A 27,811-nucleotide genomic window follows, 5' to 3' on the forward strand; every position below is an offset into this window, starting at 1 on the left:
GGCAGTGGGACTTAGAAGTAGGCTGTGTGGTGGTAGCTGTGGGGTCCAGTTGTCTGCAGCTCAGATCGATCAGCAGCACCACATAGGCATAGGCCACTGTCGTGCTGCCGAATGGATACCCAGAACTCTGATAGGGACAGTGCTGCTCTCTTCCTCATATTAAATGTTCCCTGGTAGGAGGATGGCAAACTGGGACACATCCAGAGAGAGCTGGTGGGCTAGCACTGGAGGTCCTGTCGTTGCTGAGCACATCCTCCTTAAGGACCTCATAATCATTTTCAGGCACTTGAAGGACTATCCTGTGCATGAGGGAGTGGACTTCCCTTTATATAAACAGCAGAATCTAAAGATTGGGAAGGGAACTTAGAGAGTGATGTTATTTTCATGTCAGGAAGACTGAAAGTAGACTTGCTACCCGCTGCCCTGTCCCCTCCCCACTGCCAGGCAGTGTCAGCTGGATCAGTGATGCTCAGAATGTTGTCTGCAGGTCGGGAGCTCTTCAGCCACGTGCAGTGAGATCATTACAGAACCAGAGAAAGATCGGGAACTCTCAGAGCAATTAGATGGTGTCATGCCGTTCTCACTGTGTTTTACAAAAGTGTGTTTGTAATATACTGTGATTTAAACAAAGAAAACCCTGTTTACTTACTACCAACATTGGGCTGGATGGCCAGGTATGGGGAGTGTAAAATGTCACAGAGAAATGCAGGCTTTCCGGATGACACTGGGTCTGATTTTCTGATTTACTTTCATCTCTCCAACTTCTGTCCCTTCCCAGTTTTCTTACAACCATGTCTCTTTGTCATGGAAAAAAACCTTCCTTCATTCTGCTTCCTTCTCAGGTTCGCCCCAGTCTTCCTCCCGCTGTGTTCTGCTGAATTTACCACCAGTGGTTCCCCTCTCCCCATTCACTTGCTCCTTTCCTCCTCCCTCCCTCCCTGCCAAGACTCTCTCTTGTCCGACTTGCATTTTGGACCCGGGCCTGGGTGTTCTTGTGGCTCCTTGTGTGCCTCACTCAGCAGCCTCAGCTCAGGCTTCCTTTGACCCCCGCGTAGTTCATGCCCCTTATGACCACCTGTTCTCCCATTCTCTTTTCATGGAATGTATAGAGGAAATGTTTCTGACTTGCCTGTTTTTTTTTGTTTTTGTTTTTTTTTTAACTGCATCTTCAGGCCTGGTGGCTTCTGAGTTTGAGTACTTCCTTTAAAAACATGCATCCCCCGAGATTCTGACCTTGGTGCCTTTGTCTTCCAAATCCATGGGAATGTCATCCATTCCCAAGGCTTCCCATACCTCACACATTGATGACATCAGATCTATCTTCTGAACTCCAGAGCATATTACAATTTCTCACATTATGGCACCTGTAAATGAATGTCCTCATTGTGAAATTTTTCCGTACAGAGATGACATGTGGATTTGGGGTCTCAGGTTGATGTTTAGAAGGATCTTGCTGGTAGCAGGAGGGGTGGCTTGTTTGGAGCAAGTCAGAGTTTGTGGGAGAGAACAGGAGACGTGAAGAAGTCTAGGTGAGAGTAGGTGAGGACTTGGAACCAAGGTGGTTCCAGTGGGTGTGGAGAGGAGGAGGCACGAGAAATGGCAGAGAGAGAATTACTTTGGATGGACATGGACAAGAGGAGGAGGGAAGTAGGAAGGTTCTAGAGTTTGGAATGAACCCATGTTCCATCTTTGGTGGGCAGTACTGGTGTTACTGAAGTAGGACATACAGGAGCAGGAGGAAAGGTCCATGTTCATCATAAGATGAAGAGTTGAGTTTGGAGCTCTGCTTAGTTGGGGTGCGTTTGTGACATCTACAACCTCTCTGTGGCATTTACTAGTTTGATTATTTCTTCTTGAATGATAATCTCAGCACTTGTTCGGGTGCCAACTCTAGCCAGGTACCAGCTGTGATTGTGTTACTCCGTTGTGCAGTGTCTAGAGAGATTGTGCGTCGTGCTGTGCGCTGGACAAGAAGTTAGTACTTCTGTCTCCATAACAAAGCCACGCGTTAAGGGGTCTGGAACTGAAGTCACGCTCCTTGTTTTCAGCTGGCCCCAGATGATGCCTGGCGTTGCCCACACTGCAAGCAACTGCAGCAGGGGAGCATCACGCTGAGCCTGTGGACTCTGCCTGACGTGCTCATCATACACCTCAAGAGGTTTCGACAGGTAAGGGAAATGCAGCCGGACCAAGTTTCTTACACCCCCTGTGGGTGCTGTGGGTGGGTTCTTTGGTGTTCCTGTTGATCCCCTGACCCTGTCTGGATGGTAGACATATATTTACCCCTATTTGGGTTTGTGTTTTGTTCTTTCTCAAAGCAAAATTTGAGCATCCTGTGACCCTTTAAATCTTGAATATTTTAGTTCATATTGCAGATACTTTACTTTGTTCTCGAGGTTTGCTTTAGACTTGTGAATGTTATGCTTAAATGTTGTTAGGTTTTCTTTAGTATTTAAGGGGAAAAAAACGTTAAGTAGAGATCTCTTCTGGGGGAGGTAGGATTGTGCATCGTGCCGTGCACTGGACAACCCTTCCCACTTCCCTCCTCTTCTTGTCCATGTCCTTCCAAAGTAACTTGTCCTGCTCCCAAGGAGCTATTGTATAGTTGGGGAGATGAGTCAAAAATATAAATATACACAAAGAAGCTCTGCTGTTTATTGTATTACTTCGTGATTCATCTTTTCCAAAATGGTTATTCCCTGAGTCCAGGATTGCTCTAGACAGCCCCACTGTAAGAGAGGCAAATGGGAGGTGAGCATTGGCAGAATCTGTGAGGCCGGCTTTAAGGTTTGTCCCTGAGAGATGAGCAGGTGTCTTCCAGGTGAAAGGAAAGCAGGGGTTCACACTGGTAGTGGCAGAGGGAGCAGTGTGTGCAGAGCCTGGGCCCAAAGGAGTGCAGCACTTGGAGAGGCAGAAAGTAGGCCAGCGGGGCTGCGCTGCGGAGCGTGGGATGGTGGTGAGAACTGGGATAGGAGCAGGGCTTCTTGTCCAGGCAGACCCTTAGAGGCAGTGTCGCATTCTGGCGAGGTCTTTAAGCAGAGAAGCAGCACTACTCAGTGTTTGTTTTTAAGAGATCAAGAGAGGCCACAAGAATGAGGGCAGGGAGGCCTGGAGGAGGCCTCTGCAGTCATCCCGGAGGGCCATTGCTGGCTTCAGGTGGAGTCTTGGCCTGGAGATGGGAGGTGTGAATAGATGGAGAAGTGTTCAGCTCTGAGGAGGCAGAGAGGAAGAGGTGACATGCGCTCGGTCCCCATGGCTGGGGTTTTCCCCCCAAGGCTCAGAGTTGAATTCCTGTGGTAGAGAAGGATGGCATTTCCCTGCTTACTACTGGGCTCTGCAGGTGGAAGCCTGGTTGAGGGTTTGGAGCCCAGCCTTTCTGACTCCCTGCTCCTTTGCTGTTGGTTCCCTTGACGGCATATCTACATCCCTTTCAGAAACCCAGACCCAGAAACGCAGCAGCGTCTTTCACTTTTTTCTGGGCCTTCTCCTCTAGGCAGGCACTTCTGTGTGGCTGTGGTTGTCTCCCCCTGACTCCTGATGTGTCTTCTTGTACCAGCTGTCACCCTGCCAGCGTAGATGCTTTGCTACTCTCCAGTGGTCTCAGTTGCAGTGTCTTTGGGTTGATTTCTTGATGTCGCCACTCTGCCCCTGTAACTTGTTCTGTGTGCTGCTCACACAGTTCTTCACCCATGAGTCGGGAGACATCACCTCCCTCATAAAAGCCTCAGCATGTCCCCTTAGCTACAGAATAAGGCCCACATTCCTCAGCCTGGCCTTACTGGCTCTCAGGACCCTCTGTCCCTTTCGCTTGTGAGTGCTTTCCTTTCCTTGGTAGAGTCGAGCTCCTTGGGAGAGGAGTATCTAGGCCTGGTTAGTTTTAAAGTTCCTATGGACACAGGACACATGCAGTAAATGTCTGTTCAACTAGTGGTTGGTGTCAGAGGGATTTTCCATGGGCTTAATGGAAAGTGCAGGTTGACCAGCTGTCAACTAACTGAACATGTCAAACTAAGTCAGCATGAACTTTTAATGCACTTGTTGGAGGAGGTGGGGAGGAAAGGGATGCTGCTTATTGACTCTTCTGTGCAAGGTCCTGGGTCTTACCCTTCAAGTGGTTGTCACTGTTGATTTTCATGCCTCTGACAGGTATTAGGGTGAATCTTGTGAAATTATCAATTTTTTTTGTAAGGAAAAAAACCTAAAAATTCTTAGTAGATAAGGAAATGAAGACTCACGGAGGCTCATTTACCCCCAGTGGTTAGGCCACTTTTAGTTGTGTTAAAACTGGTTCTTCCAACTGCTTAAAACTGTCCATCTATTGTCCTGTTTTATCCGTGTCTTGGGAACTACTTCAGTGATTAGGGTCCACATTCCATGGTCACCTGATTTGCCATCTGTTTACATTAAAATATCATCAGAACTTGTTTTTCTTCTTGCAACAGGAAGGAGACAGGCGTGTGAAACTTCAGAACATGGTCAAGTTCCCCTTGACTGGCCTGGACATGACTCCTCATGTGGTCAAGAGAAGCCAGAGCAGCTGGAGTTTGCCATCCCATTGGTCCCCGTGGAGGCGGCCCTATGGACTCGGGAGGGACCCTGAGGACTACATCTATGACCTGTATGCTGTGTGCAATCACCATGGCACCATGCAAGGGGGGCACTACACAGGTCTGCAGTGCGAGAGGCCCGCGTGTCTGTGCTCACGGCTCCTTCAGGCGGGTGTTGCTTGTGACAGGGTGACGTGGCTTTAGAGCCTCCCTTTTTCCCGTGGGCAGGGTGCCCCTGTGAGGGCAGTTTCATGCCACAGGTCTCTCCCCAGAACTCTTCCTCTTCCTCCTGAGCTGGAAGGCGCAGCAGCTACCAGGCCTGAGTGGCAAGCATGTGTCCCAGCACCGTCCGCTCTGCCGAGGAACTGCCCTCGCGCCCCGGCTCGCACTCCCCAGTTTAGGTTTTGCTCTTCTTCTGAGGCCCTAGCTTCTCCCTCACTTAGGGTGACTGTGAACTGCTCTTACAGTGTCTTCATGTACTTACCTTTCATTTATAAAAGCAGCCGTGTTCCTCATGTGAAATTTAGAGACTAGAAAGAACACCATCATCTGTGGGTTGATCCCTTAAGCAACTCTTGCTAACATTTTAAAAAATTGTGAAATGTACATAACAAAATTTATTTTGTGTTAGCCATTTTCAGCATACAGTTGGGTGGCATTAAATACACCCACATTGTTGTACAGCCATCGTCACTGTCCCTCTCCAGGACTTGTCTTATCTTTCCAGCTGAAACCCTTGTCCTGTTATATAGTACTTTCCATTCTCCCCTCCCTGGCCCTGACAGCCCCCACACTCGCTTGTCTCTTGAATTTCACAGTCATAACTACCTCCCACAAGTGGATTTATACAGTGTTTGTCCTTTTGTAGACTAGTTCATCTGTGTTGTAGCCTGTATCAAAATTTCCCTCCTTTTTCACATTGATTAGTGTTCTTGTGTGAGCAGGAGCCCTCTCACACATGGCAGCTATATCTTCCAGGGAGTTGGTGTTGTTATTCTACACTGGTGTGTGCGGTTCAGTCGAACGTTTATTAAACACCTCATATTTAGCTTGCAGTGAGCTCTATTACACCAGAGTGGTACATGCTTGTAATTCCAGTGGTTTCAAGAGGCTAAGGCAGGAGGATTTCAAGTTCAAAGATAGCCTCAGCCATTTAGTGAGTCCTGAACAACTTGGTTAGATGCTGTCTCAAAATAAAAATAAAAAAGGATGTGGCTCAGTGGTTAAGCACCCCTGGGTTCAATCCCTGGTACCCACCACCAACCCCCTCACTTCCCGCAAAGAAAAGGAGCCATCACGTGTAGTAGGTTCTGTGGTAAAGGTATGTTTGTTCTGTGGTGAGCAGTGGGCTGAGGTGGGGTGCAGGGGCTGCACGTACCACAGTGGCCCCATACATTTGTATCATTTAATGATGTCAGAGTTGTCTTTGTGGAACTAGGTTTCCAGGATATTCAGACGACAGAATTGCCTAATGTGTTTCTTGGAACATATTCCTGTTGTTCAGCAACACGTGACTGTATGGTCATCCCCCATTGCTGAGCATCTATATTATTTCTGGCTTTTAACCTTTAATCTAATAAGATGGACATCTTTCTGTATATGCACTTTTTCTGAATTTTAATTCTGTGTTTCCTTGAGATTGAGTCTCAGAAGTGGAAGTGCTGGGCTAAAAGCATGCACGAACCATGTGGAGGCCAGGCAGACCATAGGGCTTCTTGTTTGGACATCTGTTTGTGTGAAGGTTGAAATGAGGGTGATTTGTTCATTTGGTATAGCTGGATATGGTTTCCAAGACTCAGATTTCTGCATTCTTTATACTCGTTGTATTTCACCCATACTTCTCAGGGATTTTATTTCTTCATCAACTTGGTCGTTTATGTTACAGTTGCCTACCTTGATTTTTAAAGGTAGTGGAGATGAAGGCAGGTTGGTCTCTTCCAATTGGTATTTTAAATCCCCGAGACTCTCCATAGCAGGTAGCCGCAGCCTGCCCTCCCTCCCATCAGCATGGTGGAAGCAGGTCCTCTCATGCTCCTTTCTTCAGCCTGCTTTTCCCCCCAGCGGGAGGGTAGGAGGTCAGGAGAATGACTGGATGCAAGAGACTTCTTGTTTTTTGATTTTATTTTTTGGGGGGTACTGGAGATTGAACCCAGGCCTCGCACATGGTGAGCAAGTGCTGTGCTACTGAGCTCCATCCTCAGCCCTGCAGTCTCTTGTTCTTGAAACCTGTTTAGTTCAAGTTCTTTAACTATTTCAATATTGTAGGCAGCAGTTGTTTGTGAGAGGACTGTTCCCAACTTAGTGAGATGCTGTCTCATGATGGAGTGGTTTGAATTGCCTTGAACCACTTGCAGGGAGAAACAGAAGGTAGGGAAGTTCCAGTCAAGCAAAATGTTAGTTAAATGCTTAAATGTATTTTATCTTTGTATTTTGGCTTAAGCTCAATTTAAATTGTGATGTTTTATTTGGTGTCTTGCATGTTTTGGGTTTCTGTTTCATGGGGGCCCCCTCTGTTAAGGTTGTGTTGAGTTGAATCGTTTCTCTTGTGGCATTACTAGTAATATCTGTGTTCTTGGACACTGCGCTGTGGAATCATAGATTCATGGATCTTAGAACAGAGAGGGACTTAGAGGTGATTTAACTTCACTAATTACCTAATGTAGTCATGTCTTTGCCAACATCCCTGATTGCTGTTCATCCAACTTCAGCTTTGGTAAAGATGCCATCTTCCATTTAGAGCACTGTTTATCAGGAAAATGTCGACTGGCTTGTTAGCATGCTTTCTAGCAAGAAATTATTGGGAAAAATAGGACAGTGATATATTTTATCACATCGTGTTGCTCTTTACATAGAACAGACTTTGGAAAATGCCTGAAAAACCTAGAGGCAGTATAGTTTAATGAAAGCAGTTCTGGTTGGAAGTTGGACCCATCTTCCCAGCTCTGTGGCCTTGGCCATGTAGCCTACTCTGACTTGGGGACCACGGTGGGACCACGGTAGTGTGCAGGAAGCAGGCCTGCCTTTCTCACAGGACGTGTTCCCTGGGAGGTGCTCAGATATTTTTGTTATTTCCCCTTTCCCATGCGTAAGCCACATTGTTGCTCTCCTGGTACACAGAATGTTAGAGTACATCTTAAATACCCCAGCACTGTGGGTTAAAGGGCTTCTCTTGTTAAGTTTTCATTTGGAGTGTCTGTTCTGATGTGTTTTTGGTTTTGCACTGGGTCTAGCTGTAATTATGTGGTTTGTGTATGGCTAACTTGTGCAAGGATCTAGAACAGAGCTTCTCAAATCATCTGCGATAAAGACCTTGTTTTTTCTATTTTAAAATTCCAATCCTTCACAAGCCAGCTCTTTTTGTAAAAATATAGCAAAACACTATGGCAGCACTGGATTGCTATGAAAGTTTTTGAATGCTTCTGCATTTTGGGGACAGCACCAATCTCCTGCCACAATTTGAGTAGCACTGGCCTAGGAAACACCTCAGAAAGTAAGGCTAGGAAGAAAAGCAAGTAGAATTATTTTGTAAATAACATTGTTTTCTCGTTAGTGAGTTACTGTGCTACCTTAGTTTCCACACTGTGATGCAGAGTAGACCAAAATTAGAGCACAATTATCTGTCCCCTTCTCTTGGATGTCTCCCCACTCCTTACAGTTCTAACTCCCACTTATCACCACCTCACCAGTGGGTGATGTATACATCAGGCCTGACCTGACACAACTTGAGTGCTGTTTTTATAGCTGTTTGCTGCTTGTATCTTCGTTTCTCTCCTCTTCTGGGTCTTGATGAGTTCACAGCTGCAGAGGACTTTCTTCCCCACATTTGTAGATTCTTCCTCTGCCCTTCATTTGAGGACCTGTTTGGTATAGTAACCCTTCCCTCTCTGGGTTTCATCTCTTATAGTGCCATACTTAGAAAAGTGTGTGGCCTGTTAATGGTTTACTCCTGGCACCTCTCAGGACCTTAGGTGCCCTGTCCTTGGGTATACTAAGTCTGTTTCAGCATCCAGCTAAATGTTCTAGCACTCATTTATTCTCGATCCAGTAAACGGATATTTTTAGGAAATGTGATAACAACGTGCCTTTTTGGATCAAGCTTATAAGACCCTTTGATATATCCTTTCAGGATAATTTGGTTTTGAGAATTTTATTTTATTTTATTTTTTTTGGTGCAGGGGTTGGAACCCAAGCCTTGTGCATGCTACAGCCCCGGCACCAAACTCTTTCAAGTTTTTGTTTTTTCTTGCTGGTTCTTGAACGCACTTTATTTCTACCTGAGCTTGGGATTTGAGCTGGGAGAGGGCCTTGTGCCTTCATGAGCTTGTGTATTCTTAATTTGCCAGGGACCCTCTGTGGAGCGCTGTTGTGTTGCCCCCTAGGGAGGCAAGGCAGGGCAGGGGCTGAAGCTCAGGCTCAAGTATCATATAAACCTAAACTGAAGTTGGCTCTGTACTTCAGCAAATGCATGCGGGTGGATGTGCTGGGTAGTCTTTTTAAGCCGCTATAAAATTGGGAGTAATAATAAAACAAATCTCAGGATTAAATGAAATTCTTGGTATACAAATGTTGAATATTAGATACTGGGTTAGTAGTAGTATTTCTCTTTATATTTCTCATAAACACGAAATACTGTCATATGCTTATGTCAAGATTTTTTAAAAAAATATTTGTTTAGTTATACATGGACACAATATATTTATTTTGTTTATTTTTATGCGGTACTGAGGATCAAACCCAGGGTCTCATACGTGCGAGGTGAGCACTCTACCGCTGAGCCACAACCCCAGCCCCTTTTGTCAGGATTTTTAACCCTGGAACTATTGACATTTTGGCTGGGTACTTCTGTGGTGGGGTGGTGTCCTGTACATTGTTGATAATTAGCAGCATCCCCAGGTGCTGGGCACTTCCCCCATCCCTCTTCAGTTGTGACAGTCAGAATGTCTCCATTCTTGGCTAAATGTCTCCTGTAGGGCAAAATTGTTCCTGGTTGAGACCCAGTAGTTTAAATAAATAAGTATATTTTGTTTTCTAAGGTGAAATAGAACTATATGAAATAATTTGGAATTTCTTTAAACACATTGTGATATGGAATTTGGATTTATTAAAAAGTTTCTTTCTGTGTTACTACGTGCAGACTTAAAAAGTTCTTGAATTAGTTGTATAAGCCAAAGTAATGGTTTCTGGATGGAATGGAACAGCTGGCGTGGTCTCCTCTGGTACTGACCATGGTCTCTTTTTGGCAGCATACTGTAAGAACTCTGTGGATGGCCTCTGGTATTGCTTCGATGACAGTGATGTGCAGCAGCTGTCGGAGGACGAGGTGTGCACGCAGACAGCCTATATCCTCTTCTACCAAAGGCGGACAGCCATCCCGTCGTGGTCAGCTAACAGCTCAGTAGCCGGTAAGGCTGACTGTTGTTCTTGGGCAGGTTTTTCTAGAGCAGAAGATTGTAGTTCATGGTCTAGGGATGTCTTAGAGGCTTCATGACCGTCAGTTTGATCAGGTTAATCTTCACATTTCTGTTAGTCTGAAAACCAGCTTGATTGCAATTAAGGAAGTGGGGTGGACTGTGTGGCAGCCATGGACCAGCACAGTCCATGCAGTGGTGGGCAGAGCCTGGCTCAGACAGCCTGCGCCTGTGCCTGTGGGATAGATGCACGGGGGAGTGGGTCAGTAGCCTGGCTGCTGCTCTCAGACCTTCTCCTGGAGCATGGTCCACCTGAGCCACATGGTCATCACCCAGCATGGGTGTAATAGTCATAGTCCTCCCTTATTGGATCATTGCTTGCATTAAATTAGGTAATGGATATGAGAACACTTTGTAAAGGGTCGACGAGTACCATTAGGAATAGTTCTTTTTTCCAATAAGATTGACTTGTTCTCTTTGGGAAGGGATTGATGACTGTAACAGATGGCTTGCATTTAGCCCGTAGGATCTAGCCTGTTATGTTAATAAGCATAGGAACCAGCACCCACCCACAAGACACATGCAGACACAAGACATAATCCAAACAAGGGCACATGTGCTTCCTGCTGTAAAGTTTGACTTTAAGAGAATGTGGCAGAGGACAAAACATGGTACTGTGTTGACAGGGTAGGGTAAGGAATGGTGACCACTGATTGTCTCCAAGCCTGGGAGAGGTGAGTTCAAAGAAGCTGAAAAGATGCCTTCCTCAAGTGCAATGAGCCCTGCTGAGCCAAACTCGCATTGTGTAGCTGCTCACTTCCTTGACAGGAAGTGGGAACTCAGTTGCTCTGAGGCTTCCCTGGGTGCTCTACCAGAGTCAGAGATGCTCAGAAATGACATGCTCTTGTCTGCTGAGCCAGTAGTGCTGCTTCATGTAGTCAACCTCAAGAGCACTTTCTGTTGCACTATTGTATATTGAAGGGCATTTCTGGAACAAATAGGAGATAGGACTGATGGACCTGAAAGGACATGTGTGTGTGTGTGTGTGTGTGTGTGTGTGTGTGTGTGTGTGTGTGTGTGTGTTATTAATATGACAACATGGTTAACAATTCTGTAAGGCAGTGAAGCTAAGAATAGTGCACATTGCTCCTTTCTTCTCGAGTCAAATGTTTCTACAGGTGCTCAGAATAGTTGCATGCTCTGTAGATGCTTAATCCATATTTGTAGAATGACAGACATGAATTGTTGTCTACATCCCATCTTTTTTGCCAACTTTTATGGGTCACATACTGCGTTCTGAAGTGGTCATCCCTGTGCTTGCATTTCATTCCTGCCTGTGTGCAGGAGCTGACTTCTGTTCTTCATCTTCACTGGGGTAATCAGCTCTGGGAGTTCACGGTGTCCTTAGGACAACAGATGTCCCCAGCTTGGCTTGCAGCACGTCCGTGAGGGCATGGGCAGTGCAGGCTGGCCACAGGACCTGGCTGACCTCAGCTCCCATCTCCTTTTCTACAGGCTCCACGAGTTCCTCCCTGTGCGAGCACTGGGTGAGCCGGCTTCCAGGGAGCAAGCAAGCCAGTGTGACTTCAGCGGCCTCCTCCAGACGCACCTCCCTGGCCTCGCTCTCTGAGTCCGTGGAGATGACCGGGGAAAGGAGTGAAGATGATGGTGGGTGTGGGTTTTGCTGATGGATTTTCAAAACAGCAACATACAGACACAGTGCAGGGGGCCTCAGGGTTAGGAACAAAGTCCCACGGAGATCGCGGGAGAACTCAAAGTGGGTAGGAGTGGGGCTGCCTAGCTGCAGTTATAATTGTAAGAAGTAACATTGTTTAAGGACATGGTCACTGGCTTTTCCTCTATGACCCAAGACTTTATCCACATCATCATTTTCCACTTTTATGGTCTAGTGTGAGGCTGAAGCTTTAACTGTATGATAATGTACACATTTTTTTTTCAAAGTGCTTTTATAATTTTCAGAGTGGCTGTAAGGGCTCAGTGAAGTTGTGCTTGCTCAGGGCCACCTGGTGAGTCCCAGCCTGGCAATGAGGCCCCTGACAACTTCAGCTCCAGATTTCTTACTCTGAGCGTAATCACAATATAAAAACTGGGCAAATCTGATTAAAAATTGAACTCTGAAGCCTTCACTTACCACTAGAGTAATGGCAGGATAGACCTTGGTCCTAACAGGGGCCCCAGGTGGTGTGGGAAAGATCAGGCAGCCACTGCCCTGAGAGCTGGAAGGAGCAGAGGGTGAGCTCAGCCTCTGTAATGAGGGCGGTGACTCATCCTCCAATGAGTCTCACTCTGCGGCCAGCATTTGGATCGCCATAATCTGTCTCTAGCGATGATGGATAATTCTGAGAAAATGAAATGGAGCTCAGAGTGCAGGAGGTTGGGAGAAGGTGGCAGACTAGGAGATCTGTATCAGGGTTTCAGCTCTGCCACTTTGTCTGGCTTACCGCTGTTTTATTTGTAAAATAAGAATATTGGACTATAATTGCTAAGCTCTTTCTAGCTCCTGACATTTTGTGAAAAGTCAACTAGTAAGCCTTTGCTTGTTTAGGTGGAGGTTATATTCAACATATCTTGTAAACTTAGAATTCACTGTCACCTTAATGATAAGTCTAGATATGGGTTGCCTTGATCTATTTTTAAACAGTGTAGTTGGTGGAATCAATATCCTCTCAAGCATTATCATCATTTAATGGTTCTGGATAGTGCCCACAGAACAGAGGCTGCCTCTTAGGAATTTATGCAGAGTTTCTTAAATGCCACAGCTACAGTATCAAGTATGAATAAAATTCAATTTAGAATATTTCTTTAGAAGTTTTAAGACACTACAAACTAACATATTGTTCTAATTATGAGGGTTTTCTTTGAAAGTGTTAGGTCCCTTAGGTTTGGTGCAGATTGTATCCAAGTTTCTAGTTCTTTCCATTGAAATCTCTAGTTCTTCTCCACTTTACTAGTCAACGATTGCAGACTAACTTACAGGTGGTATTTGAGCCAAGGGGTGAGGGGTTCTGGTATTAGCTCTGCCTTTAATTATTTGTGTAATCTTGGCAGGACTTGCCTCTGTGAGCCCCAGATGTGCCTTAGGAGGAGGAGGAAGCTGGATGAGCAGCTTCCATTTCATGAGCATCTGAAGTGCCAGGTCTTCTGCTGGGCACAGGACTTCTGAGATTTTCTTTAATCCTTATAGTAGACCAGTGGTCAGCACACAGCATCCTGTAGCCGACGGGCCCTGTGGCCTGCTGCCTTTTTTCTGTAAAGTTTTTTAGAATGCAGCCACGCCATTTTTTTGTTACCTATGTGGTTGCTTTTGTGCTATGGTGGCAGAGTTGAGCGGTCGTCCATGCAACCTAACATACTTCTGGTGGGCCTTTACAGGAAGTATGGTGACCTGGAGGGAGAGCCAGGAGGTACAGAGAATGGTTTGCTTACCCCTGAGCTAGAAGGTTCCTCTTTTATAGATAAGGGAACTGGGCTTCAGAAGGTTGAAGTCATATGGCTGTGACCTCAGACAGGTGACACTGAGAGTCATACTCCCGTCATTACATGTGGCCTGCTTTGGGTCCACCTTTACCATCTTAAGATGCTACAGGAATGTTTTTGTGGGTTTAGCTTAACAGAATTCTCTCTGCCATGTTTAGGTGGCTTTTCAACTCGGCCATTTGTGAGGAGTGTCCAGCGCCAGAGCTTGTCCTCCAGATCGTCTGTGACCAGCCCCTTGGCTGTTAATGAAAATTGCATGAGACCTTCTTGGTCCCTGTCTGCGAAGCTGCAGATGCGCTCCAATTCTCCTTCCCGCTTCTCAGGGGACTCTCCAATTCACAGCTCTGCCTCCACCTTAGAGAAGATCGGGGAGGCAGTAGATGACAAGGTCTCCATCTCTTGCTTTGGCAGCTTGAGGAACCTTTCCAGCAGTTATCAGGAAGTAAATGATAGTCACAGTCGACGAGAACACAAGGCTGTGGGCCGAGCCCCCCTGGCTGTCATGGAGGGCGTGTTCAGAGATGAGTCAGATACCCGCAAATTGAACTCCAGTGTTGTAGATACACAGAGCAAAAACTTAGCACAAGGGGATCGCTTACCTCCTGTCTCCGATGCATTTGATAACAATAATCAGATTGCTTATGTGGATCAGAGTGATTCCGTGGACAGCTCTCCAGTCAAAGAAGTGAAACCCCCAGGCCATCCAGGCTCGCTCACAAAGAAACCAGAGAGCACAACCAAGAGGTCCCCCAGTTCCAAAGGCACTTCTGAGCCAGATAAAAGCTTGCGGAAGGGGAGAGCAGCCTTGGCAAGCCAAGAATCATCTCTTTCAAGTACATCTCCTTCTTCTCCTGTTCCTGTCAAAGTTTCTCTAAAGCCTTCTCGCTCTCGAAGCAAAGCGGATTCTTCCAGGGCCAGTGGAAGGCATTCATCCCCTGCTCCTGCCCAGCCCAAAAAGGAGTCGGTCCCCAAGTCCCATGATTCCGCATCGTCTCCCTCGCCTCAGAAGCAGAAGTCGGCTTCTGCCCTCGCTTACACTGCTTCCTCTACATCTGCCAAAAAAGCCTCAGGCTCTGCCACCAGGGGCCCCTTCCCTCCTGGGAAGAACAGGACTTCAGACCGGACCTTGAGTAGGGAGGGCTCCAGACAAAGCCTGGGATCCGACAGAGCCAGTGTCACCTCCATTTCCAAACCCAGCTCACCTCGGGTGAGCCAGGCCAGAGCCGGGGAGGGCAGAGGTGACGGCAAGCACGTGCGCAGCTCCTCCATGGCCAGCCTGCGCTCCCCCAGCACGAGCGTGCGCTCAGGTCTGAAGAGGGACAGCAAGTCTGAGGATAAGGGGCTGTCCTTCTTCAAGTCAGCCTTGAGACAGAAGGAAACTAGGCGGTCGACGGACCTTGGCAAGACAACCTTGCTGTCTAAAAAGACAGGGGGCAGCTCTGTCAAGTCAGACAGTAAGAGTGCCAGGGATGACAAGGCCGAGAAAGGCCCCCAGCCTCCGGGCCCCCAGCAGCCAAATGCCCATGCAGTTGGAAAGGAGCAGCTTGTCTCTAAGGACCCTGCCTCCGCTAAACATTCCCTGCTCTCTGCTCACAAGTCCAAGTCTTCCCAGCTGGATTCCGGACTTCCCTCATCTCCCAGCGGCAAGCAGCCTGCTGAGAAAGCCTCCAAAAAGTTACCTTCTAGCATGCAGACCTCTGCACGGCCTTCTCAGAAACCTCAGTGACATTCCGCAGCCTAAATGTTCTGTCTGTAAAGATGTTTATTTATTTAGCACCCCTCCTCTCCCACCAAAGCCCTCTATGCTTTTGTTTTGTTATTTTGTTGGGGTCATGTGCCTGATTGTGTGTGCGTGCGCGTGCGTGAGTGTGTGTTTGTATGCAAGGAGAAGTCAGTTGTAAATTGTTAAAAGCGTCGCCTTATTCTGCCATTGAACCAAATAACAGCCATAGGCAAAGCATTGATACCAGGCTAACTGGAGTAATTATAGACAATACCCAGACAGTCCCTTTAGCAATTGTATATATTTCTTTCTAGAGAACTCTAATGACTTTCATTGGACACTAGGGTCTTGAAACCTGTGAACCAGTTAAGCTATCATTAGTGTGTGAAAGGGTGAATTATTTGACTTGGGTTTCATCTGAGCAGGATTTGTCCACACTGCGGATTGTCGAGTGGCACCAGGAGCTCTAAAAACTGTGACAATAACATATGAAACAAACCGAGATAAAACTGTTGCTTTCTGCACTTGTGCCCCATTTACCAGTCTTTGTAAAGGGCAATATTTTAACACTAATGTTTCTCAGGTATCTATACTCAGCTAGTCCAGGATGGATGTGCATCAGTAAATGGATTAAAGAGGAAGGTGACATGTGGGTGACTGTGTCATTTCTCCTACTGCCACAGAGACATTACAGAGGTAGAAGCAAAGTCTTAGACTACCTTTATCTCTGCAGAGGTGTGCAGCACCCTCACCTGTCTTAACTCTTGAGATGTGTTCCAAGAAGTAGCAAATTGGATAGCCAGGATCCAGTCACTAATTAAATTTTTTTCCTTCTACGTTTGCTAGCTAAGTCCATTTGGATTTTGAACTGTAGCAGAGCAGTTAACACCTTTGAAAGATTCCTGGAAAAAAATGCATTCTAAACTGGAGGCATGCATCCTACCATTCTCCTCTGGTATTGCTTTTTCTGTTAGAAGCTGAAGGCTCCATGGTGCCCCCATCTGCATGCTTGTGTCCCCTCATCTCATAGCTTGAAAAGGAAAGAAGTCGCTTCCTGCCAACAGTCAGTGATGGTGTGTGGAAGCAGTGTGTGACACAGTATTACAGATGCACTTTGGATCCCGCTTGTCAGTTTTCGTTCTGACTGCTTTTCAGTAACTCATTTATATCTTCTTTGTGCTGAAGATGTAATCGCACGCCCAGACCTCACAAGTGGGGTTTGGAGTGTGTTCCATCTGGCAGTGTCAGTGCAAACTGCATTTCTTATATAGAAAAAGGAGCACCTCATAGAAATAGCACAGAAAAGCAAATCTATAGTTTTTCAAGCTCTCTGGATGTCTCCTGGTAATCATTTCCTGCTTCAATTTTAGCTTTTATTTTATTTGCTTTTTAAATATAAGGAGAATCATAGTCCTGATTCTCCTTGAATAGCATTTGTCACTTTGCCATAAAATATAGAATGCTAAGTTTATGTTGTTTTTTATTATTATTATTATTGTTGTTATTATTTTGGTCATAGACTATTCAGGTTCTTCCTGAACTCATGGTGCACAGATTCGTTGATAGCCTTCCTTTTCAGTATTGCTGTGTATGAAGTAATGACAACACATATGCATGCATAGCTGTGAATTCTGCCCTCTTTTTTCTTTCTTTTATTTTTTTCCATGAATACCTCTTGGGAACTGTTTCCAGTAGGTTACTTAACTTTATTTTGCTGCTAATTTGAGCATTAGCTGGTAACCTGCAAGGAGCCATTATGTTGAGGGTAGCTGGAATTTTCGACCCTTGCAGTGGTGAAGACTTGCTTATTCCACTCGCGAAGGTTACCGTAGTGCTCCATGTAACTCATTCAGCATGAGCCGTCACCCTGGCACCGAGCCCTGTACTAGACACTTCACTAGGTGTTGTCCTTGTGCTGTGTGGATTCAGTGGTTTCCCAAGCAGCGTTGTCCTGTGCTGTGGCCTGACTGCGGGGCTGGCTGCCTTTGATACCACCTCACCAACAGCCCCGCCCGTGTCAGCCACTGCTCTGGTTTTCCTGTATTGCTTTTATTTCCTGAAAAAGATGCACAAATGTGGGTTCATCAATATCAGGAATTGAATGTTTGTCTAATTTGAACCTGTTGTCTTTGTTAGGTAGATTTCATTTGAAATCTATCAGAAGCTCTAAAGCAGTCTTAGAATTATATTTTGATTAGGCAGAGGGTTTTAATAACACTTTTTTTCCATAGTCAGTTAAGCATTAATAGAAACTAGTTTGATTCTTACAAGGGTAAATATTTTTATTCGTGAGTCCTATAGGAATGGATTTTCCATTATGTGTAATGCCTTTGAAAAAAAAAAAAACCTCTACAAATCTCTTTAATTTTCCATGGGATCTAGAAATAAAATTTCTATAATATAATAAAATCTATAAACTATATGTCTATGGAATTTAGTCCTTGCTTCAGGTTTAATTAAATAGAAAAAATGCCAAGAAGTATTATGGCATTGGCCAGGCATCGTTAAGCTTTCTATTTCCAGGGTTGGTAAACAATGAAAATTTCATTATTCCTAACGACTAGTTACAACTTTAAGCCACAGAAAAGGAAATTTTTCCCCAAAGTTTGAAGGTGCTCTTTCAGGTGGGAGTATTGTTACTTGGTTCAATTTAGTTCTTTGTTAGGGTCAAGGACTTAGTCTGTCTGTCTTTCTTTTCTTTTCTTTTCTTTTCTTTTCTTTTCTTTTCTTTTCTTTTCTTTTCTTTTCTTTTCTTTTCTTTTCTTTTCTTTTCCCTTCCTCCCTTCCTCCCTCCCTCCCTCCCTCCCTCCCTTCCTTCCTTCCTTTTCTCAGTGATATTTGGCGCAATGATCATTATGTGCTTTGGGGTTAAAATCATCTGCTAAGGGTGGTGGGTCTGGGTTTCTGGTTGACACCTCGATGGGCCTGATGACAGAAGTCCTTTCCTTGTAGGCACCACGTAGTCACCAACAGTAGGGTTGCATTGGGAATGTTTGCTTATTTACAAAAATTATTCTTGATTTCTCTTTCTGTAAACATCCAGTGCACTGGCCTGTCTCAATCCTTAAGACAGCCCTGTGCCTCACCTTTGTTAACCCCCTAGAGAATATGGAAGCACAAGGAAACTGAGGAGCCTTTTTTGGTAGGCCCTCTCCTGCCTTTTGTATTTTCTCATCCTAAAAGCAGCCAAACTGAAAGTATGTCCTAGCACGCTGGCCTGGTAGCAGTGGAATTGGTTGTTTGTGGTGTGTGCTGAAATGCTGTAATTGTCTGTGAGGCTGCCCGAGCTCTTTTGAAATCCTTCTTTCCAGCCTTCATTCATTCTGCAAATGTTCACTGAGGGCCTGTTTTGTGTTTAAAGACCTGCTGAAGCTTCAGGAATTTGCTGTAGCCAAAGAGCCCTGCCAGCATAGCTCATGAGGCTGGGAAGGCTGGCGGTGGGCTGGACGGAATGGCAGTCCTCTCGACAAAAAGATATGTTGGATTCTGGCTCTGGCTAAGGCTCATGGTCCTCTTGAGCATGTTTGTTTTGTCTGGAAACCAAAAGTACCCTTCATCTCTGCAGACATCCTGCTCTTCGATTTGCTGGTTCAGGCTGAGCTGCCTCTGCTGTTGGAGGACTTGAAAATCCAAGTCACTTTGCATTAGAATTTGGTCATCCATTTGTCTTGAGGTGGATATTGGGATTTTTCTCTGGGTTTGGGGAATTGTCATCCCTCTAAATGAACTATCATGAAAACGTCAGGAACAGTAGTGGCCGCTTAGGGCAATCGGAGCAGAGAACAGTGAACAAAGCTTATTTATTTCAGAGAAACACGTTTTTAGAAGTAGATGGACATCTGATGTTACATTTCATTCTGACAAATTCCTGAGCAGCTGAAGTTATTGTTTCCTAGGTAAGTTGTTTTGGATACGAAGATAGTGTTTCTGGGTTGAATTTTTGAAATAGTATGCAAATAATAAGCACAGTTTAAAATGTATTCTGAAGGCACATTGAAGCTTATATTATTTGGAATTGAGAAGGGTGAAATTTGTTGACAAACCAGTGCCTGTCGTAAACACAAAACACAGACAGACATGGCTGTGAGTGTGCACGCTGTCTTTGTCTTTAATTTCATGAAGGCAACATTATTGTTAAACCTGACTGCCTTTTTTTTTTTTTTTTGGGCAGGGGAGTCCAATGCCTTTATTTAACAGAACGCCCAGTGTCGCCCAGTGTCTCATGCTGTCTTTGGATCAACTCCCCAAGTGTTTGTTTTTGCAGCCACATTTTGGGCATGACCACTCATGATTCCCTCAGTAATGGAAAAGGTCTTGCATGCCCTCCATCTAATCCAAAAAGCATGCTCTTACTACCTATGCAAGCAACCAATAAAGAAAAGACTATACTAAATGTTAAGCATTAAAAAAAAAAAAAAAAGCAACTCTTAGATTATGGAGCTCTATTTTTGAATTTGTAATTTTTCAAATGTGGCTTAATCCTCAGTGTAGATGAGCATGAATGTGATCTCTTGGTTTGCTTCGCATCTATTTCTCTTTGCCAATTTTTTTATTATTGGTGTGGTTGTATGTAAAATAATAAGTATTTTGGAAGCAGGAGTGGAATTGGAGATACTGAACATACACTGGTGTATATACTGTATTTAGCCTGAAGACTTTCCTAAAGTATTTTGTTCTAAAAATAACCTGCCATTTTCTATAGATTTTAATTTTTTATATCTTCTAGGGTTCTATCGTGGTCACAAGGAAAGAATGTGGCTTCAAACAGTGCTAACAATTTTAAAATGCTTTTGTAGAGACTTAGAGCTGTTTTGGAAAGCTGTGGAGCTTCCCACCCATTGGTCCCAGTGAGAACAAGGCTGTGGAATTTATGATAGTGTTGTGCAGTGGATTCTGATCTAGATCCATCTCATATTCACTTAAAAGCAGTGTTTCCCAGTGTGGAGGAGAAAGGGGTTTATGGCAGAGTTGAGAGCCACTTCTGAATGACTCATCTGAGATTGTGATACCCAGTGTTTACTAGAATCATCTAAAGAACTTTTAAACCTGGGACTCCTCCCGAGCTTTTGATCTAGGTAGTGTAGGGGCCTGTCCCAGGAACCACCATTACAGCTCGTAGGTGTTTCTGATTTGTAGTTGGAATTGAGAACCACTGCGATACACCCTTCGTTTGCCGAGAATTATGGTGATAATCACTGCCATATGAAGTCTCAAGAGTGATACCAGTTGCTCAGTTGTGTTAGGGAGGAAAATATCAACCTCCTGTTTGGAATATGAGGCCTTTCTGATTCCAGGCCTGATTCGGGGGGTGGATGGCTTGGCATTTCCCAGCCTGGTGGGAATTGGTGGTCTTGGGGTCTGCATCTTTCTCCAAAGTCTCCCCACCAGATTTCATGGTGGATCAGAAACCAACCCACTGAGGAGAAGGGAAGTTCCTCCAAGTGAGAATATTTGGGAGAATTAAAAAACACACACACACACAAAAACAACCTTTCTAGCCTTGGAAGACGTGTCCCTGCTTTTGATAGAATGGTTGCCTTTTTGTAGTAATTGAAATAGCAAACCCCAGGCTGCTGTACTCAGCTCATTCTCTACTGTAGCTCTTACTTACCCAGAACGTAGTTTCAGGAATTCTTTTTAGTTTGAAATGAATGTGAAACATTTTACTTGGAATTTTTTTTTTTTTGTAACCCTCATTGCAATTTTTTCGTGTAACTCAAGAAATACTCATCCAAAAACTTGGCAGTATGTTACCTATGGAGGCATATGACATTTAGTTTTAATCTGTGGTGAGCTGAATGCACTACAACATCTTCAAAATAATCTGCTGGGCTCGGGTGGTTTCATCCTGTCAAGCATTATGCTGCCTACAAAACGAAAAGAAATGTAATTTACCTGGTATTTTCAACATTTCAAGGAGTAAAGATAACAAGGAAATGTTTCTTTAGAAAGGCCTCCCAGAGGAGTGAGCTCTGTGGCAATTGGTAAGACGCAATATGAAATTTCCTAGGTGCTATTCTACACGGTGAGGTTTCATTAAACCAAGGGGAAAGGCAATTACGGTATTACCCAAGTTGAAGTTCTCTTTGAAGGCCTTTCAGGTATGCATTTGTGTTCAGGTATGGATTTGCCCACCAACTGTGCCTCTCACCACTGGTTAAAACTGAATTCAAGTCTCATTACCAGAGTAGTTTCTTGGTTGAACTTTTCCGTATTTACGCTGTAAAATCTGCATGTATATCACTGTACACAAAATGCTTCGGTATTGTTCACGCACCGTCCATAGTTCTGTGTAATTTTCTTTAGTTATACAGAAAAATGTAAGGCAGGATGTCTTTCCTAGAGGCTGGAAGAAAAGTGTATCATACATTTTAAATTATTTTAGGCCAGTGCATGAGATGTGTCACTGACTTCTGTTATTTATTTGTATGTTTTATTATTCAAGGTGTATGCACTTTTAAGAAGCAAAATTTATATTTTTATGTTTAAAACGTTTTATTTCTGAAACAGCAGTTGATTATATAGTATACAGTTGGAATTAAGAGAAAAGTGGAAAATGTAACAAAATATAATAAATTTATTACGTGATGCCCTCTTCAAGCCACATTCCTCTTTTCTCCCCCTTGCCAACCAGTATCTGTTTGGTGTTGACTAATGATGTTTGTACTACATCAATCTATACAAAATGCCTCAAAATTGCCATGTTGAATGTCAAAAAGCAAATTACAGGATACGTACAAAGACCCTCTAAGTAAAGTTACAACAAAAGGCGCACATTCATGAGGATATAATCTGCACAGTGATTGTTATTCCCATTTCCTCCCCGATGATCTGAGTTGTTTTGTCCTGGGCCAGGGAGTTGGACGAGAAGGAACTCACCTTCTGACTCTGTTCCAACAGACTTTTCAAAGTTTCCTATTGTTTTTCCTCTCCTACCAGATGTTTATGATAGGAAGAAATGGCGGCATAAAAGGGACCATCCATTTCTTGGTCCTCTCCTACTCCCATGTATTTAGTGTCTTGGTTTTTTGACTCTCCTGCTCTGAGGATGTGTCTTTCCAGCCGTCTTTCCTGTCCTTGCCGACAGAACTCATTGCTGAGGATGTCACATCACTTATGACCACTTGGGGGCAGTAGAGATCGCCATTGTCAAATGTATTTAAAAACCCCAGTCTGCAGGTGCTTAGCCTCTGTTCTCTGAGTGTGGCAATGCTCATTCCGTATGAAATGAGAAAAGCAGCATCAGTGAGCAGGATTTCCCTTCAGGTGAGTACCAGCCATCCCATGTTCCTAGAAACTGGTGAATACAGATCATAGAGCAGATCTTGTTTTCCTAAAGTCGTTATTATGGTTTAGGGTAGGAACGGGGAGATGGTATTTCTAACCAAGGACTAGTGTGAGCCACGTATGAAAACCAGAGGTATAGATGGCACTTACAGCTTGTATTGTTTTAAATGAGGCAGGTTTATTTAGGTTTTGTTAGTCTAACCCCATAGTACAATGATTATTCAAGAGGCTTCACTATGCCTAAAAGTGTTCACATGTCACAAAATATATAGATTTGATAGTTATACAGATATTTGAGGATCACTTTGTCCCCTTAGAACTTGGAGGGTTGCTTTCAAATACTTGGTGTCTCTGAACACTTCTGTGCCTTTTAATTCTTCAAGAAAGTTGTGACAAAGCCCCTTGCCCTGGACCCAAGTTTCTGTGTGTTCAAGTGCCCCAGGAGTGATCTGAGGCCTGACTCGGCTGGAATGGCTGGAGGTCTGTCCCCAGACCCGGCACTGCTCCCTGTTCCTAGGCAGACTCCACGGATCTCGGGATGGGGGGTTATCTTGCCTTTCCTCTGTGGCCCGTTCCTCTCAGCATCTCCACATGGCCCTGATGGTTGGTCTCTGGGTAGGTTGCACCCCTTCAGCAGAATCCTTTGGGATTCAGTCTTGATTTGGTCTGGTCTTGGCCATCCATGTTTTTCACACTCTGCCAACATTTGCTGCACAAAGTGGGGACAAGGGTTCTTTTTACCCAACATGATAAAATTTGGCACATGTAACCCAGTGGCTTGCACCCCGTTTTCAGGGGTACGTTAGGCCTGCTCTTTGGGTTTATAGCAGCCCTATTTTTCTTGAGTGTGAGAAGTGGGTATAAACGAGACCACAGTGATTAGTCCAAGTCAGGCCTCCCTGCCTCTGGTGGAACCTTGGGCACGTGACATCCTCCCTCTCTTGTGCCTTCACTTTGTTTAGGAAGGACCCATAGCGCCTGCAGTATACATATCCAATTCCAGGGACACGGTGACAGGGTGTCAGTTATGTCTGTCCTCTTGAGGGGCATGGAAGGCATTGGCGATGGAGCAGTGTGATTGAAGATGGACTGTATCAGCCTCAGATTCTGAGTCCACAAAAGTTTGCATAGAGAAGGTGCCAATTTGCTATCACACCTAGAATTGAGTCCAGGCACAGAGTGGTTCCTTAGTAAATGTTCACGTTTGCTCAGTCAGTGGTTTGACCTTCCTGTCTGGAAGATGGAGAATAAAGGTCCTTGCATCATCCGGTTGTGAAAAGCTTCAGTGGGAACGAGGCTTAAAGGATGGAGCACGGTGCTGGGCTCCGAGGCAGGGCTGGGGAGTGGAGGAGAGGGCAGTGGAGAATAACTCATATTCCAGGCAGGAAAAAGTGCTGTGCTTTCTGGCAACCTGCTAGAATGCAGGGCAGGAAGCAGTGAATGAAATGGGTGCGGGAGGAACATTTTATGACCTCCTCCATTTGTTCTGAAGTAAATGACAATCCAGGGTGAGATTTTAATTTAGGAGAGAGACGATATCCATTTTGTGCCATAGCATGGTTACCATGACAACAACATGGTGTCACCAGAGAGCCTGGTTAGCAGTGTATGCCAGAAATCTGGGTGCAGGGTAGGAAGGCAGACCTAGAGCCTGTTTCTCAAACATTGGGCCCACTGCTGCTAGAGTAGTGGACAGGAGATGTGCTTACCTAACGTGCATACCGCTGGTCACCAGGCCTGTGACCTTGACTTGTTGGCTGGACAATTAGGACAGGTTACTCAACTTCCCTGTGCCTCAAAACCTGCACCTATAAAAAGATATCTTTGTGACCATTGTGCAGCTTAATTGAGGAGGTTGGTTTATTTATATTTAATGTAGTTTTGAATGTATTTGGTTTTATCTACTCTATTTATCCATACTGTATAAGAATTGTTATTATTTTAATAGTACTTCTCAGCCTCTGAAATTCATTCTTGGGTTCGTCATCCCTCTCCCCCAGTGGAAGGTAGTAGTTCCCATGACAGCAGAGTCTTTGGTCTGTCTTTCCTCCCATATGGGTCTAGTTCTGAAGGCTTTCAGCTCTGCCTAACAGAATGTCCAACCAGAGCTGGTGCCCTGTTTCAGTTTTGCACGTATGTATACCAAGGCCCGGAGAGTAAATAACTTACCTCCAAATCGCTCAGTATTGAATGGAAATCTTGGGTATGGACTATGAACTTGGGCCTGTTTTACTTCACAGCTTGTATTTTGGTAACTTATTCCTCCAACACCCTACACTAGATTAAACAGGAAAATTTAATAATGAACACAGCCAACTGCACTTGGTAATACACTTACAGGAAGGGGGCCCCCTTGGATTGGCTATAATCTTTTTCTTTGCAGTCCCTGAGTAAGGTGTACTGCTGCAATTCTGAAAGTGATGAAATTTCTACATTTTGGTAATGGAATTTCAGAGCGCCTCCTTGGCTCGAATTTTTTTAAAAAAATGTACAGAAGGGCTGGGGTTGTGGCTCAGTGTAGAGTGCTTGCCTAGCATGCATGAGGCACTGGGTTTGATCCTTGGCACCACATACAAATAAACAAATAAAATAAAGGTATCGTGTCCATCTGCAACTAAAAAAAAAAAATTTAAAAATGTACAGAAAATTCGCAAAAACAATTTCAGTGAATTCCCATACACCCTTCAGCCACCTTCCCTGAGTAACAGCAGCTTGTAGCACAGTGATCAAAACCAGAAACTAAGTCAGAACAGTACAGATGATGTGGATCTCACCCATTTCTCCATTTAGGTCTTTTCTGTCTCAGAATCCAATCTCAGATCCCACACTGCATTTAGTTGTCTTCATAACTCCTCCAACTCCTCCGTCGTTTGTGACCTTGACACTTCCAAAGAGTACCAGCCGCTTACATAGGACATTCTTCCATTTTGGGTCTGTCTCATGTATTCTCATGAATTGATTGAGGTTTTGCTTTTTTTTTTTTTCTGGGCAAGAGTACCACAAAAGCAATGTGCCCTTCTCGGTGCTTCAGGGGGAAGGAGGCGTCGATAATGACTCTACTGGTGATCTTGACCTTGATCGCCTGGCTAAGGTGGGTTTCACCGCTGTGGAAAGTTGCTCTTTTTATCATCATTATACAATTTGGCGGAGATCCTTTTTTTAGGCCATGCAAATATCCTGTTTCTCAAACACTGGGCCCACTAATTTTAGCATCTATCAATGTGGACCTCACCTGCAACGATTTTTATTACTGTGGCTTTCTCATAGTGAAGGATATTTTAAAATACCCACTTGGTGAGAAGTCCAGAGTCAGGGCAGGTGCAGGGGTCAGCTCAGTCCTTCAGGGGTGTCGTCTAGGACCATGGCTCTTTCCCTTCTCTCCACCATCCTTGGCACACTGATTGTCCTCAGATTTGGCCTTCCGTGACCGATAAAGTTCTGCAAACCTGACAACATCCAGTTGAAGAAGATGGGACCTTTCTCTGCCCAGGTCTTTTTTCACCAGAAAGCAAACTGTTTCCCAGAAGCACCTCTGCTCTCTGAAAATTTTCCTGCAGATCCCACGGAGCAGGATCTGGGTCGCCAGCCCATGGCCAAGGGCAAGGAAGGTGAAGGAGGTATCTGGCGCTCCCAACTGGGGTGGGTGAGGGGACCCCGGCACAGATGACCCACGGGACAGTGAGTCTTGTGGAGGCAGCCACATGGCGCCATCCTGGCTCCTAGGGCAGTGCCCGCCTCCGCCAGGGCTCAGCAAATCTTGGTGGAGTGAGTGGGGTTCTTCTCTGCTGCCTGGAGTTTGGGGACCTACGGTTACCCAGGAGCATCAGAGCTCTTGACCGTGGAATCAGAAGACAGCAAGTAGGAGAGTGGATCAGGGGAATGGAGAGGAAAGAGCGACAGCCCTGGTGGCCAGGATGGGTCCCTGGTGGGACAGTTCCCAGCTCCACAGTGCCCTGGGTTTCGTGGTGCCTGGATCTCCAGCACAGTGCTGCACCTCTGGTCTTTCAGGGCTTCTACCAAAGCCCTGGAGAGACCTCAGGTGGCATTTTGGAAGGAAGGAAAGCAGAGGAACCCGTGTTCTCTGCCCAACCACCCTGCTCCCAAGGTTGACCAGAGGGAGCGGGCGACGGGAGGGCTGTTCCCCATGCACTCGTGAGTCTTGCTCTGGGGGCCTCCAACACAGCCTGGTAGCTTGTTTGGTAAATAATGACATTGTTATAAATATTTAATAAGTCAAGGGACTGCAGTGCATGAAAAATTGATGAGGTCCCTGGGTGGGAAACGCAGGCTTTTCTCTACGGATGCTCTAGAGGAGGTAGTTAGAGTCTGACGTCCGCCCGAGCTGACACCTGTATTTGTGGTAGGGCTGATGAATGGCCAGAGAAATAGTCACCGTGTTTAGGAAGCATCAATCCATCATGCTGGAGTTTAGGCTGAGGGAGGGATTCGCAGCCATCCATATTCCCCATGTTTATTAAGCACCGCGTGCTGCGGGAGACAGCGGGCCCGCACTGGTCCTGGGAGCAGCGCCTGCGGAAAGGGCACGGTGCTCGTTGATGAATGACTTTAATAAGCAGCAGATTGGAAGTACCTTCAAGTAAGAAACTAATAACAATAATTAGATGTTTCTTAATCATTTATTTATTTTATAACGTATGCCCAGCCTGCTTCTGGATAAAAGAATGGAAGTGGCTTGCCACGGAGACACATCTACCCGGGACGGTTCAAATGAAGATAAACAAGAGATCAGAAACCGTATGGAGGGAGTGAATTTTTCTTAATCAACTTTCCTGCGACCAGCTGAGAATATGCTATTCCTTTTCCATCTGCAGCCACAGAAGCAGACGTAGAGCAGAGGTGCGGCTGTGTCACGGGGACAGGAGGACGAGGCGGAGTACGATGTGACCTGCAGCCTCGACATCTTGGTGCTGGGGCTTCAAGTCACATTTGCACTTCATTTGTCATGGCTCCAAACCAGTCTGTGTGTCTGCAGCACAACGGCATGAAAAATTAACGCCCCTGTGTCAGGCACAGCTTGTCAGGGGGACGGTGCAGAAGGAAAGAGCAGAAGGTACTTTCTACTTGTCAACCACTCTTGTGTTCCTGAGTGCCTTCTCCTGAGCCTGCGTGTTGGGACTGATGGACTTCAGCAGAGAGCCCATCTCTGGGGGCAGTGGCTCTGTCTGTGTGTCAGGAGCTTGCCTTCCTCCGCCCAGTGAGATCACAAGTACCTGTGGTCAGAGCTGAGTGACCTGAACCATCCTGGGCACAGAGGAGGCGACGGATCATCAGAGTCTCCTCAGAAAGCAGTCTAGGGCAGAGACGTCCCCAAGGCTCCCGTGCAGAAT

The 27,811-nt window shown here is 45.3% G+C and overlaps 1 protein-coding gene across 1 annotated transcript in view; it reads left to right on the forward strand.

The window, feature by feature from the left end:
- Usp31 (ubiquitin specific peptidase 31) overlaps positions 1-21,776 on the forward strand; it is a 71,461-nt gene extending 49,685 nt beyond the window's left edge. The window contains exons 12-16 of the mRNA XM_078024215.1: positions 2,049-2,168; positions 4,443-4,668; positions 9,791-9,949; positions 11,471-11,623; positions 13,612-21,776. Of these exons, the coding sequence (XP_077880341.1) occupies positions 2,049-2,168; positions 4,443-4,668; positions 9,791-9,949; positions 11,471-11,623; positions 13,612-15,179 (2,226 nt within the window). The 3' untranslated portion in view covers positions 15,180-21,776. The remainder of the gene's footprint in view (positions 1-2,048; positions 2,169-4,442; positions 4,669-9,790; positions 9,950-11,470; positions 11,624-13,611) is intronic.
- The last annotated feature ends 6,035 nt before the right edge of the window (positions 21,777-27,811 follow it).

Source organism: Ictidomys tridecemlineatus, chromosome 10, assembly GCF_052094955.1.
Source record: "Ictidomys tridecemlineatus isolate mIctTri1 chromosome 10, mIctTri1.hap1, whole genome shotgun sequence".
In the NCBI taxonomy this organism is placed as follows: domain Eukaryota; kingdom Metazoa; phylum Chordata; class Mammalia; order Rodentia; family Sciuridae; genus Ictidomys; species Ictidomys tridecemlineatus.